Source organism: Mastomys coucha, unplaced genomic scaffold, assembly GCF_008632895.1.
Source record: "Mastomys coucha isolate ucsf_1 unplaced genomic scaffold, UCSF_Mcou_1 pScaffold14, whole genome shotgun sequence".
Taxonomy (NCBI): Eukaryota; Metazoa; Chordata; class Mammalia; order Rodentia; family Muridae; genus Mastomys; species Mastomys coucha.
In genome coordinates, this window is record NW_022196896.1 from 5,162,831 (window position 1) to 5,177,479 (window position 14,649).

Here is a 14,649-nt window from a genome sequence, read left to right on the forward strand (position 1 = left end):
ATTTGTAAAAGATTCCGTTTTGATGTGTTTGAGTATTTTGCCTGTATACACGTACCATGTGCATACCTTGTGCCCTTAGGAGGACACGAGAGGGCACTGGATCCCCTGGAACCAGAATTACAGGGATTGTGACAGGTCGTGTGGGAACCAACCAGGGTCTTCTAAAGAACAGTTAAGCCATATCGGCAGTTTATTAATGTTTTAAGGATAGAGTAAAAACTTAATGGGACTTGAGACAAGGTCTCCTGTAGCCAGGTAAACCAGGAACTGGCTAAAGTCTGGAATGATCATCGTATTGGATGGCATGCCTATATGCAAACATTCTGGTTTAAGAGGAGCTAAAGAATCAAACTCAGGCCCTGTGGTGTGCTGGCCACTAACCTATACTTCCAACATAGATTTAATCTTTATCCTATACTCCTGGTTTCAAAGTTACCCAAAGATGTAAGACTATTTATTATGATATACATTATTTTCCCCTTCAAAATAGTAAACAAAATATCTAATATGTTAAGTAACTTAATAGCATGAACATATAGTAGAAAATTAGCAGCAAAATACATGATGAATAAATAATACAGTGAGCAGGAAATGACCACCAATGCTACTAAGTTTGAATACTACACAGATGAACTCATTATTGTCTTGCTGTGTGTCTTAGAGCTCTAGCGATTTAAAGGCAATCAGGCTCCATGGACAGCCCAGAATTGACCCTGATCATGATATTCTTTTTGTTGCTGAGTTCTGACTCACTAATGCTAGAATATTAAGTTTTAGCAAGCTGTTCCTACAAAGAAAAAAAATTTTCAACAAACATGAGGCATGTTATTTCAAAAGGAAAAAAATGCTTGTAATAGGCATCACAAAGGAGGGCCTAGTTAATCTTTTAAAAGATTGAGGGGAGCTGGTCATGAATGCTATGCTATCACACATCTGTAATCTCAGTATTTAAGATGGTAAGCCAGGATAAGTGTCATAGGTTTGAGGCTGGCCTGGACTACATAATGAGTGGTAGGGCAGCCAGAGATGCAGTAAGACCCTGTCTCAAGAAAACAACCAAACAGCAACCAAACAGCATACCCTCACCCCTCCCTACACACTCATTTTCCCAGCCACACTTTACACAGCAGCTCTCTGAGGAGAGAGGGCCGGCAGACCGCTTAGGGACTGGCTTACTTGGCACAGATGTCTGAAGAGCAGAAGAGCCCTCTGGTCTAGCTCCCCTTTGCACAGCACATGGGAGCGCAGGTAAAGGAGAGAATTCATCAGTAACTGCTCCCGGGTAGGATAAGGTTGCAGGCTCTTAGCTTCTTCCTTTCTTGTCACACGCCTGACCATCAGTTTCCCAAGACCTCGAAGAGCTTCCTCAGAGCTCACTGAGCACAAAGTATCTGCATGAGCATGGTAGGTAGGGAAGCTGGGGCCCACAGATGGGAAAGCTAGCACAGCCATAGCCAGGGCCCCCAGATTCTCTGCACAGACCACACCACTGTGGAGGGAGGCATGGACTTCTGATGCCACTAGCCTCATGCCATGCTGCAACTGCAAGATGGATGCCTGCAGTGGGATCACAGTGTCTGGATACAAGGCATACTCTTCTAGTCGCTTCCTAAACTGGTGATGTGACTGCTGCCAAGAGGCCTCCTCCTTTAGAAGGTTCTGGAGCACTTGAGCAGACTTTGGTCCGTCTGTGTGGAGGGCCTGAAGAAGCCGCATGAGCAGGTCCTGAACAGCAGTGACCTTGGCGATGCTAGTAACATAGTGGTGGATCTCTTGCACCAAGGTCTCATAACTGGGTAGGTGGGGTCTGAAGGCCTGTTTTTTTGACAGGTTGTCAACTAAATTCTCCAGCTGACTGATCCTTTGGGGAAGTAACCTGAAGGCAAATTAACAACATATGAATGCTGTTAGAAAAGCAGAGAATCCAGAAAAGAAAATGAAAAAAAAAAAAAAAATTATCTGCTAAGGAAAACTATGGGAAACACTAGCAATGATAATGAAAATAGATAACATCTTTATAGGGTATTCATGGATTACCACACTTGCTTCATAGGTATTTTAAATGCATCTATCACACCCTTGGCTGTCCTGGCACTCAGTGTAGACCATGCAGACCTAAAACAGCCTCTTACCTGCTAAGTGCTGGGATTAAGGGCACACACTACCATTGCCCAGTCTTTAATAGCATTAAAAACAAGATTTATTTTATTTTTAATTGTGTGTCTATATGTAGGTATGTATGCTAAAGTGAGGGTTCTTGTTGAGGTCAGAGGGATGAGGCATCAAGGATGCCCTGGAGTTACAGTTACAGCTGGCTATGAGCCTCCTGATATGAGTGATGCAAATCCAACTTAGGTTCTTTGCCAGAGCAGTACACATTTAAAAAAAAAAAAAATCACTAAGCCATCTCTTTAGTCCAACCTCCCTCCTATGTCTTTTTCTTTTTCTTTTTTCTTTTGAATATACGTGTTTTATGACCACAATAAAGGATCTGGGCTGAAACTGGTCACGTAGGTCTGAGATCTACATCACTACCACACTAACATAATTATAGTAGAACAGTCAATCTCATACTGTCTTTTCTAAAAACAAGGAGTCGGTTACCACCCTACCCCCCAAACTTGGCTGCTTTACTTGATATGTGGATGAGAGTGGCTGGTGATTATGTCATCTTCCAGGTCTCTTCCGGTCTGTAGGTGGGACAGCAGGTTCTGGGTCTTCAGCTCACACTGCAGCTGGCACAACTATTGGAACAAGGAAGAAAAAAAGGTCTTCTGTGGTAAGAGCCATGACCATGCAGATGAAGACAATGCTCTGAGCAGTAAGAGGGATAGACTCTGAATGACCCAAAGACTTGGACCACTCAGTTCAGAGCTGTCAGACAAAAGCAACGACTTTCCTCACACTACTAAATTCTTAACTGTCTACCAAGAGCAGTGCAGGTTTCACCCTATACCAGCTATGGATGTTTAAAGTCAAGTCTCATGTTATCTGAATTACATTCACAATCTCTAGGGTCTAGGGAAATGATTCCACTATTTCTCTGACAATGCCTACTTTCTCCCTGATAAATCAAGTTAGAAATCTTAAAGGAAAATGCAGTCTTTATAAAACTCATGAGAGGCTGGGTGTGGTGGTGCTCCCATTCAATACAGTACTCAGAAGGCAGAGGCAAATGCGTCTCTGTGAGTTCCAGGCTTGCCTGGTCTACAAGGTGAGTTCTGGGACACACAGAGAAACCATATCTAAAATAAACAAAACAACTAAACAAAATACCAGTCCAAAACAAGACTCACAAGACTTCTCAGCTCCTATGAAGCCTTACAAGGAACAAAGGAGTATACTATAACCAAATTCGGCAAGCCAGGGAAGCGGCCCGAGCTCTACACCTGCCTCTTACCTCCTCTTGGGCGTATGTGAGTTTATATGCCTTCTTCACTGCAGGGTCAAAGCGGGCCCGAGGAAGCCAAGTTTGGATCTGGAGTAAGCCAAGGCTCACCCAGAGCCTCCCGCGATGGGCTGCTTCAGGAAGGTTCTGCTTACTCTCCCCTTCACCAATAAAGTAGTGCAAAGAGGTGAGCAGGAGGCAGAGCAGTTCTTTGGGAAGCGCCTCTTGACCACCTATATTCCCCAGAGTCTGGTCCACATGGTGGAAGGCCTGGCTGTTCCCAAGCAGCAGATGTTCACAGTTCTGCATGTACTCCTGCCGCTGGGGTGCAGGAAGGAGCTCCGTGAGACCTAGCAGGTACCGGCACAGGACCAGCCCCTGGAGCCGAGAATCTGTGTGTCTGTGGGGACATGACACAGCACTTACAGAGGTACAGTGAATCAAACAACCTCCTTGAATACATACTATCAATTCAGGAAGTAATAATCATAGACTGTTGAGATGAATTTTTCATGCAATCTTGCATGATTTTCTATGTATCACCTGTTGCCTCAAATATTCTTAGAATACAGGAACTGAACTCATAGCAGCCTGTTATCTATCTATCTGATCTATAAAAAAACTACTCTCACCTTCACTCACCAGAATCAGGTATCTGTGCCTTAGAAGGAAGTTCTGAATGAGCCCTTGCTACACATGCTGGAAAGCAGACAATAGCATTAGACTATTCCAAGGAGAGAAATACCTGAATTCAGCTACTGAAGGCACAGCCATGTTGGTCCACAGCAATGAACTGATGTCCTGGAGCTGCTGGGCTCTCTCAACCCACTCTCCCAGAGTGACACGTGAAGAAGACAGAAGGGGCAGGCCACTCACATCCCAGTAGCCTGCTCTGCTGCTGTTCGTTAGCAAACCAAAGCAGCACCTGGAGAACACAGCTCTGCAGAGGCTGCCAGGGCCCTGAGCAACAAGAGAGCCAAGTAATTCAGGTAAGCAGACAGAGGAGACAAATAAGAGGGAAACACAAAACTGTCAAGCTGTCTTCCTTGGACTATCAATGTAAGACAAAGAGATAATTACCCATAGTAAGGGTCAGGTGATCAATCCAAGATAGAAAACAACAGTGCATACCATACAACTCTTGGGAATCCATAAGGTTTATCATCAGAGACTTAGAGAGGTTTTGTAAAGAGAATCTACAATGACCCAGGAAAATGGCCTTTGGGCAGGCCTGTGGGAAATTATGTAGACTGTGTTAATGAGCCATCTTGATTATGGCCAGGGGATCCTTCACTGTGTAAAATGGAGAATAAGCTGAGCATGACCATACACACATGCATTCTTGTCCCCGTGACCTCTCTGCCACAAATGGACTGGCACCTGGAATACTGTGAGCCAAAAGAATGGGTTCTCCTTTTGTTTTGCTTCTGTAAGGGTATTTCCCCACTCACAGCAATGGAAAAGAAACTAAAACTAACCAAGGACTTCAGGATTTCTGTCATCACTAATTCCTTGCATACTTAAAAAAGTAAAAAGCAGGACACTCTGCTTTAGGAGCTATTAAGCAAATATATACACCATACGTATCTGAATTTTATGTGTGTGCACTTATTTTTACAGTATGTGACTCTTCTGGTTAAGGGTTAAAATACTAATTCTAATAACTTACAGTTATACCCAGGCAAATACTAATTTACTTAGAATCAACACAGCTTTTCTATTTTAAGTAAGGAGGTATGGAGGAGCAAGAAAATTCAATATTTCCTAACTAGAAAGTAAATAGTGCTGGAGAGAGAGCTCAGAGTCTGCACAGTGACCTCCAGGCTAGTCAAGGTTATATAGTGAAACCAAAAATTAAAGTACAAAATACATAAATAGGGCTGGAGAGATGGTTCAGGGGTTAAGAGCACTGACTGTTCTTCCAGAGGTCCTGAGTTCAGATCCCAGCAACCACATGGTGGCTCACAACCATCCGTAATGATGACATCTTCAAGTGTATCTGAAGACAGCTGTAGCATACTTACATATAATAAATAAATAAATCTTTAAACAAAAAGAAAATACATAAATAAACTCTATAATGCTGAAATAAAAGGAAGAGTAAGCTGCATACGTTTCATGGTATACGTATGAACAAAGAAAGAGTTCTTAGAAGTAAAGGCAAAGACAAGGATGCAGGATATATACACACTTCTTTGTAGTTAGACTATTTTATGACCTGGGGTGAATTAGAGACTTTGGTGTCTTAGGACATTTGCTGCACTGGCAGGCTAACTCTGAATGTGTCATTTTCTTGCTTTGGTTTCCTGAGTGCTGAGACTACAGGCATGCACGGCCAATACACAGCAAAACTAAATGTCTTTTTAAAGACAACTATTGTGACTTTAACCTAGAATTACACAAATCATTCATGATTTGGACAGTATGCTTAATATTCCGCTAGAAAACCATTCCCCTAGAAACCCAAGTACCACAATCACCTATGTAAGCCAACTGGTATACAGAAAGACCAGGTACTTCTAATTTTTTTATGCCAACAAACCTTCAGTGTAGAGTCCCAACGGAACCTGGGTACTTCCGGCTGCTGTGCATTAGGCAGAGGGCTCCATGTCAGCCAACACTCTGGATTTGTGGTAACTGGACTGCTCCACGAAGACCCAAATGTAGAGGTAAATAACTCTGACCACAAACAAGAAACTTCTTGAGCAGACAACTAGAGAATAAGAAGTAGGTAAAAGGATATTTGAAAAAGTTTCTATCAAGCAAAGTTATCAAGTCTGCCATCCAACACCGAACAATACCCAAGAGTGGTTAAAGGTACTAATTCTAAACTTCCCATTTTCAACACCCCTTAATTATCTTGGTAAAGTTAAGAAGGGTGTTTGTAGTTTTATAAACTAATATGAAATGATTTATAAGCTTCTACAGAAAGCACAATAACTCACACAATTGTGAAATCAGAAAAGAAAATACATAAAACATGACACCCTTCCCCCCCAAATTTTAAGGTTGGTCTAATGGAATTATATTAACCACATTTTACCATAACACACATTAAACATGGGACTAAGGAAAATATGATATATATATATTTTTTTACCTAAATGGGAATTTTTAAGCAGTCAGTACTTTTATATTATTTACTGGAAACCAAATGGATAATTCTGTGATAAGTGTTATATAAAACCTTTATTAACTGTAGAAGTTGAAAATCCAAGTTCAGTGTGTGGAGCTCTGAAAGCCAGTACAATGTCCAGCAGAAATCTAAGACAGAGACAACCAAGGAGGAGGCTCCTTTCCCTCCTGACTTTGATTTTTTACCTTCTGAATATGCAGTAAAGACCAAAGATTCCAAAGCTTCTGAGGTGCGATTGGTGTGTGTTTGAGACAAAACGAGATGTGATGGCTTATCTCCTCATCCATCTGTTGATATCTGCTCGACCTACTCCAAAGAAAAGGAAGGAGAGAGGATGGAGCATGGGCCATCAACAATTACAGAAGAACTACCTTTAGAGAGAAGGTGGAACACACAGCCTACAGTCCTGGGAAATACCTTCTGGACGCTATGGTCTCCAAACCAATAAAAGGAAAAGACTTGTCTTACCAAAACGGCAATGACTTCCCCAGGCCTCAGCAGTCACTCCTCAACACACAGTATCCACAAGATAACACAAGAGAATCTCTCCTCCTCAAGAGAGTAAGGGGAAAAAAGTGTTTACCTTCTCAAACAAGCCTGTGCTATAAAGTCAGCTGTCACTCTGTACTGCCACAGCATAGCCAGGTACTCAGTCGCAGGCCACAGCTGAACACGCCTGGTGAGGTGGGCTAAAGAGCTGAGGTCTGGCTGGGATGGCGAAGACGCTTCCTGCGCTTTCTCCAGAAAGCCACGTGAAAGTCCTCTGGTTTTTAGTTCTGAACACTGAGTGTTCACAAGAGTCTTCAATTCATCTTCAATCCAATCAGAAAGACATGCATTAGAACAATGTAGTCTAAGTGCAAGGTCTACATTCCCAACATCTGGCAGCATGGCTGCACCTGTTGTCAGCCCAAGTTCATCAGCTGGCTGCTCAACCCAAGTTTCCAGTTTCCCTAGCTGTACCTGCTACTTGTGAAGTTGAGTCAAAGGGAAAACTTTATGAGCAACAGGGAAGAAGACATCAGCAAACCAAATACAGGAAATATTACCTAAATCGATATCTTCCAGATTGTTGGCCCTGAGGATCAATCCCCAGGCCTGTAGGAGACTCTTCTTCAAATTTGATTCAGACGCAACCACTTGAAGACGATTAATGTCTTCTTGCCACCCACATTCCCCAAAGACAGGCAGCTGTTCTCCAATAGCAAGGGCTCTGTTAAGGGCTTGCAGCTGTAAAAAACAGTCTACTACCAGCTTGTCCTAAAATAAAAGCAAAGAGAGCCGACTCAAGAGCTGAAAGACAGTTTTCAGTAGTCTAGTTGCTTTGGTAGACTTTAAGGTAATAAAGTTCTATCCAGCCTCAAGTGAATACAAGGTAGCACTATCATATGAAATAAAGGGGTTAGCTTTGGAGCAAAGACAGTCTACTTGAACTTTCAGGTTCAGGAGAAACCCAGGGTTCACTGATCACGTTTCTAGATGTACCTTAAAAGGGAATGGTCGTCCCAGGAACGCCTGCAGCTTCTTTACACCAGCAAAGTTGTCAGCAGGGCTGCCCAGACAACTGTGGATGTGCTCGGACACTGTCTGCACCTCTTTATAGTATCTTCAAAAAAAGGGGGGTAAATGCTGGGTACTAAAGAGAAGTCTACACTTCTGTATTTTAGTTTATTTAGGAAAGCCAAAGAAGTACACCAAGCAAAAGGAAAGGGTTTTCAATTAAAAATTCTCTTATCTTTTAACATTATTGCTTGAAATAGGGTCTTACTTGTTTTCATGATTCACCAGGAGTTGGGGGATCTGATGGATCAAATGTTTAGAAACCCAGTGCCAGTGGAGAGCAAGTAATGCCAGACCTGAAGCATCTACTGTCACTGTATCTGCCACAGTCCAAAACCGGTCTCGCCATTGCACAGAACCTAAGATCTTAAAACAAAATAAAACCATGACTATTGTCTGTAAAGGACATAGAACATGTTGGGCATGGTCCTGCAAACCTGTAATCTCAGCACTTGGAGTGCAGGAAGATTGTGAGTGAGTTCAAGGCCAGCCTAGGCTACAAAGAAGGACCTTATCTCAAAACACAAGACAATCCACTACCAGCTTGTCTTGAAATAAAATCCAAGAGAGCCTAATATAAGAAGTATAAATCTAAACTGGAATATTTATAGGCAGACAAAGTAAAGGTGTTTCACAGTCTATCCAAACCCATGTCAGGGTTATGAAGAGCCACCACCAGAACATTCCTGTTGTAAGTAGTAGTATTTCCTTTCCAGCCTCTTGAGTTGTGGGAGGCCAGTTGTACATCACAAGACTAACAGTAGGAGCAGACATGAGACCCAGCCTTTGTCTTTGAAGCTATTACTTAGAGCAATTACTAGTTATAGTTGCTCTTCTCAGCAATTTAAATCTGGAAAAATGGCTTTTATTAAAAACTATATCATTCATGTTAACAGATTCTATTTGATATTCTATATGTCAATTCCTAAATGGTCCTTAATATTGACAGAATACAACATTACAAACAAAACCTTTCTGTAGTTTTTGATAACCTTTATGGGAAAGGGGTTCTATGGCTAAAAAGTTTTACTAGATTTACAAGAATAAACTGGAATGAAAATGTTATTTAACACATATGTAAAGAAACTTTGGGTAAATCAGAATTAACTGTAAAACCCAAGTGTACACTAAGAGACAAAGGGATAAATTGAAGAACACTGTTAGAAGAGAGTATTACTCAGACATAAAAATGAACAAAGTACTAACACATGAAACTACATGGATGTAAGTTGTGTTGGTTCTAATGAGAATGGTCCCACAAGCACATATATTTGAATGTTTGGTCTCCAGCTGGAGGGAGCAGGTGCAGCCTTGTTTGGAGGAACTGGGGGTGGGCTTTGAGGTTTCAAACACCCAAGCCAGGTTCAGTCTCATTCTCTTTCTGCCTCCTACTTAGTGGCTAAGATGTAAACTTTCAACTGCTGCTGCACTGCCATGCCTGGCTGCCTGCAGCCATGCTTTTCACTATGATAGTCATGGACTAGACCTTTGGAACTGTAAGCAAGCCCCCAATTAAATGCTATCTTTTTTTTTCTTAAAGATTTATTCATTGTATATGTAAGTATACTGTAGCTGTCTTCAGACACACCAGAAGAGGGCATCAGATCTCATTATAGATGGTTGTGAGCCACCATGTGGCTGCCGGGATTTGAACTCAGGACCTCTGGGAAGAGCAGTCAGTGTTCTTCCAGCCCAAATGCTATCTTTTAAAGGTCATCCTGTCTGTCACAGTAATAGAACAGTAACTAAGACACATCTCTACATTAATCAGACCAGAGATCTATAATGTAGATTTCCATTTAATGGCTACTTGATTACAGATAGGGGTAAGTAGAGGAAAGAAACACAAAATGACACAAGGAAACCTTTAGGGACGAAAATAAGTATCTTACTATCTTGATTGCTTTGCTTTATTTTTTTTTGTTGTTGTTGTTTTTGTTTTTCCAGACAGGGTTTCTCTGTGTAGCCCTGGCTGTCCTGGAACTCACTCTGTAGACCAGGCTGGCCTCAAACTCAGAAATCCACCTGTCTCGGCCTCCCAAGTGCTGGGATTAAAGGCATGCGCCACCACTGCCTGGCTTTTTGTTTTGTTTTTTGATTGCTGTATTGGTTTTACAAGCATATGCACGTCGAAATGTACTCTAAAAACACTGAAGCTCAAAGCATTGCCTCACCTTATTGATGTGGACATCTGGAACTACCCCTTGGGGAGACTGTACCCAGAGCAGGATTAGGCCATCAATCAATTCAAAAAATGCAGCAAGATGGGCCACAATTTCATGGGGTGGGTTATGATAGCTCTCTGGATCTTAGAGTTGACACAAATAAAACAATTACATTCCATTAGAATTAATCTTTAAAACTTCTTCAAAATAAATTATAATTTCATCTCTAGTATAAAGGTTTATTAGAAAGCTCAAAATCAAAAGTATACTTTGTACATATTTATACCTGTATTTAAATGCAAAAACCTGAGGCTGGAGAGATGGTCAGCAGTTAAGAGCACTTGCTGCTTTTTCAAAGGACCTAGCAGCCAGATGGCAGTTGATACCAAGGGATCTGATGCTTTCTTCTGACCTCCAAGAGCATTAGGAATGCATGTGATATACATGCATGTAGGCAAGCAAAACCTATGCATGCATAAATGTATGCACATATGCATAACTTTAAAAAAATTACCAAACAGAAAATACTGGACCAAAACACATGTATTTGGATGGTATCACAGGGTGTCTGCTGCTGAGATAAAATAACAGGACTGAAAGTAAGGTTTATTTGGCTTACAATGCTCAGTTCTCATTCCATCCAGAAAATTCCTCACAGGCTTGCCCTTGGGACCTTCTAGTGGGGCATTTTCTTAACTTAGGTTTCCTTTCAAATGACTCCAGTTTGTGTTACGCTGACAAAAATTAGCTTTTAAAACATTCATTCTTTCATATAGTTTTGATCTTTTTTTCCTAAATGGTGTATGTCTTTGGTTTACAATATGTAAGGAATAGAGAATTGCTGACTCCCATACAGTCACATGCTTTTGGACAGGTATTTTCCAAGCTAAGCAACCTGCTAGTTCTGCAGCTTGCTAAATATGTGATCTTGAACTTTCTGCTCCTAATACATGAGACTCTACTTAGCTTTCGAGGGTTATGATGCAGGTGCAGAGACAGCATTGACCTGAGCAGCTGTACAGCTAGTGTTCAGAAAATCAATACTGAGTATATTTCATATAAGGTCAACAAATGAAAGGGAATCGAAAAGCAGCAGCTGCTGAGTATATCTAACTCTTCCAACAGCATAACCAGACTATAAAAGAGAAAATGTTTTTACCTTTGTGAAATTCAAAAGCCATCCTCAAAACACTGCTTCTTAACTTTTTACTACTAATAGATACCAAATTTGCTTCAGTGAACATCCTCTTTTCCCGGTCAAGGTAAATAATTGTCCTACAATGAGATCCAAAACATAGTTTCTTCCTGGTTAACAGAACCTCTTTTGAATTAACAAAGTTGTTTTTTGGGGGTAGGGTGGGCGTGAGTAAATACTGCAATGAAATTCGGGCAGTGAGCACACTAGGTAAATATCTTCTCACTGAGCCATAGCCACAGTAAAGAAATTCTTCGAACTCGGGAACACCAATCCTTGCATCTAGCCCCATTCTCTTCTGTCTCTGCAAATTCTGGACTGGAGATTGAGAGTGCAAAGAGAATATGTGGTTTGTAGACACTGGCATAAGGAAGATAACTTGATCCCACACTATTGTTTTACTATAATTTGACAGTAACCTGAAATCTGCATAGCAACTATCACTACATTAGTGAGCATTAAGCAGGATGGTCCCTAGAGTACTAGTACATATTCATGCTCATGGGCTCATTGGATGAAAATTCATTAAAATCACGTGTTCATTATTAGCACACCTTCAGGTAATACATACTATATTTCGATTACATACTTACTTAAAAAATATTATACTAATGACCAATTATTGGTTAAAAACAAAACAGAACCAAAATGTTGCCTGGCAAAAAGAAAAATGAAATAAAAAATGAGGGAAAATGTATTACACTATTTACAGGTGTGTTTACTTAGGTTGCAGAAGTTGCATCTGTCTGTCATATCTGAGGATGAAAACTAAAGCATACACATGTTGAGAGGATGAGAAGATAATGGGAGGGTACTGGAACCCACTGGAACCCACTGGCAGAAACACAACTGTCCAACACTTAATGCTGAGTGCCCATGCAACCTGTATTTGACACATAATGGAAAAGGCCATTAGAGAAAGTGTCTAGAGCTACCTACTTGTTTGCAACTGATTCTAAGAGAGCAAAGAGCTGTTCAGCCTGGTCTGATTGTGGATCAAAGTCTAGTGAATTTCTCATGATGTCCAAAGCTTGCATATTCCATCGAGGGTCCAAGGGAATCACAAAATCATCTAGTTTAAAGAAAAAGAAATTAATTATATAATTAACATGCCTGGCTTAGCAAGCTTGAGTTGAGTATTTTTACTATTTCTTGTCAGTGTGAACATGTGATCCCAGCTTTCAAATGAATTAAACAATCATCAAAGGAAGAAACACCAAAGGCTAACTTTTATCATTAAGGCTTTGTATTATCTAAAGTAAATGATCCTTTATACTTTCCCTTCAAGTGAAATACTTTATGCTTAAAACTCTTAGTTATCAGTAAACAAAAGAATCTTCAAATTGGAAGAGACACAGAGAAATATAAGTCTTAATTTTTCTCCTTTTCTATCAGTCACTCTAAGAGCTGAGTACAGTCCTTCCCCTCTCTTCATCAGCAGAAGATGACCAGTTTTGAAGACTAGCTTTCATCTGCCCATATTAAACCTTTTGAAAGCTGTGGTGACAGTGGGAGCTGTGACCTTCTCCCCTGAAGCGTTCAGAGAAGAAACCAGTAGGTAAATACCTGTTATATTTGTCTGTAATATTTTCAAGACATTACTGACTCCAGCTGAGAGAGAAGTTGAGTAAAATTTCCTAAGAGCAGTGGCACTGGCTTCCAGATGAACCCGCACTGACTCTGTAGAAGGAGAGGCATTGTTACAGTCCAAAGCTATGCTGTCCAAATGAACTTTCTGCAATGGTGGAACAGTCATAGGGGTGACTGAACTGGGGCTTGGGCAAATAAAGCAATGGAGTTTACAAGTTACTCAATTCCCAAGACTTTATGTTCTGTTCATCTATGTTACTATCTCTGGCTAGTGGCAATCATATAAAACAATGTAGAAAAAAAACATTATGAATTCCCTCTATAAATACTTAGCTCAAGAGACATGTATGTAGTGACTTACTTATAAGTTCTCAGGAAGCACAAGAGCTCATATATATTCAGTTATTAAGGTTGACTTTATTGTTTTTGTTTTTCAAGATAAAGTTTTCCTGTTTAGCCCTGGCTATTCTGGAACTCTTTGTAGATCACAGTGGCCTTAAACACACAGAGATCTGCCTGACTCTACCTCCCAAGTGCTTGGAATAGAGGTGTGTACCACCAGTGCTTGGGATGACATTTTCAAATGGAATCTTCTCAGAATCTTCTAACTCCTTTGAGATGGGTCTCTGACTTGTCTGGAATTTACCAATTAGGTTACACTGTTCAACAAGCCCCAAGCCGCGCCTCCTGTCTCCTTGTTGCTGACATAATTCTGGAGCTCCTACTTCTGTTTACCAACAAGTTCAATATCCTATGAATTACATTTATAGTAGTAGGCATTTTCACCACTACTTTTGTTTTCCTCCTTTGAATAAATAACAAATTAAGCACAAGCTTGGGGCTAAGCAAGGAGGTAGAAGCTTTTAATCTCAGCATTCAGGAGGCAGAGGCTGGTAGACCTTTTGAGTTCTAGAGCTACATAGTGAGCCAGAGCTACATAGTGAGACCCTGTCTCAATCACACAAAAAATAAATTGGAATCTTAAGATCCTTAAGGGTAAATGAATTACCAAAAACACTATTCTCAGAAAAAATAACAACTCTAAATAACAAAGCTAAAAAGTGACAGGATGCAACACTTTTTCCTTCTGAACTGAAAAGGACAGTCCCTGAAATATTGAGGCATTTCTCTCGATACATAAGGGGCAGACATCTCCCTAATTCAATAGCTATATTAATAGTGCAGTCTCACATATTTTTTTGCTGTTTCTCAGCAATACTTTCAACAGTGTAGTCAGACTAACATGTCATGCCCGTCGAGGCTCTTGAACAAGGGAAACAAATGTAACCCCTCTTACCAGTACAAGCTTCGCTACTTACCAAGCCCCTGTGGTATGTTCTTGGCTAAATGACAAAGCCACTTAACTCTGAGCATCCAATCCTGATTGGTTGCTCTTTCTATGAGCAATTTAACAGCCATGGCTAAAACCTCTGGTTCATCAACCCAGCAAGTATCCACTTCCACAGCATTGAACGTCAGGCTCTCAGGGCTACAAGTCTGCATAATGTTCTCTAAGTCTTGTAAAGTAAGAGGCTGACTCCTGGAACTCATAGAATGAGAAAAGTTAGAATTAGGACAGTCTTTTATAAGTAATTGGTTTACAGATACAATATAT

General features: G+C 40.8%; 1 protein-coding gene across 1 annotated transcript in view; it reads right to left on the reverse strand.

Annotated features, from left to right (window-relative positions):
• Mdn1 (midasin AAA ATPase 1) overlaps positions 1 to 14,649 on the reverse strand; it is a 128,743-nt gene that overhangs the window by 40,916 nt on the left and 73,178 nt on the right. Inside the window, exons 49-63 of the mRNA XM_031366448.1 lie at positions 14,354 to 14,574; positions 13,011 to 13,124; positions 12,384 to 12,516; positions 11,409 to 11,524; positions 10,259 to 10,392; positions 8,293 to 8,450; positions 8,010 to 8,130; positions 7,574 to 7,784; positions 7,108 to 7,336; positions 6,710 to 6,830; positions 5,931 to 6,101; positions 4,134 to 4,348; positions 3,401 to 3,788; positions 2,635 to 2,744; positions 1,177 to 1,876 (exon numbers count right to left, since the gene is read on the reverse strand). Of these exons, the coding sequence (XP_031222308.1) occupies positions 1,177 to 1,876; positions 2,635 to 2,744; positions 3,401 to 3,788; positions 4,134 to 4,348; positions 5,931 to 6,101; positions 6,710 to 6,830; positions 7,108 to 7,336; positions 7,574 to 7,784; positions 8,010 to 8,130; positions 8,293 to 8,450; positions 10,259 to 10,392; positions 11,409 to 11,524; positions 12,384 to 12,516; positions 13,011 to 13,124; positions 14,354 to 14,574 (3,142 nt within the window). The remainder of the gene's footprint in view (positions 1 to 1,176; positions 1,877 to 2,634; positions 2,745 to 3,400; positions 3,789 to 4,133; positions 4,349 to 5,930; positions 6,102 to 6,709; positions 6,831 to 7,107; positions 7,337 to 7,573; positions 7,785 to 8,009; positions 8,131 to 8,292; positions 8,451 to 10,258; positions 10,393 to 11,408; positions 11,525 to 12,383; positions 12,517 to 13,010; positions 13,125 to 14,353; positions 14,575 to 14,649) is intronic.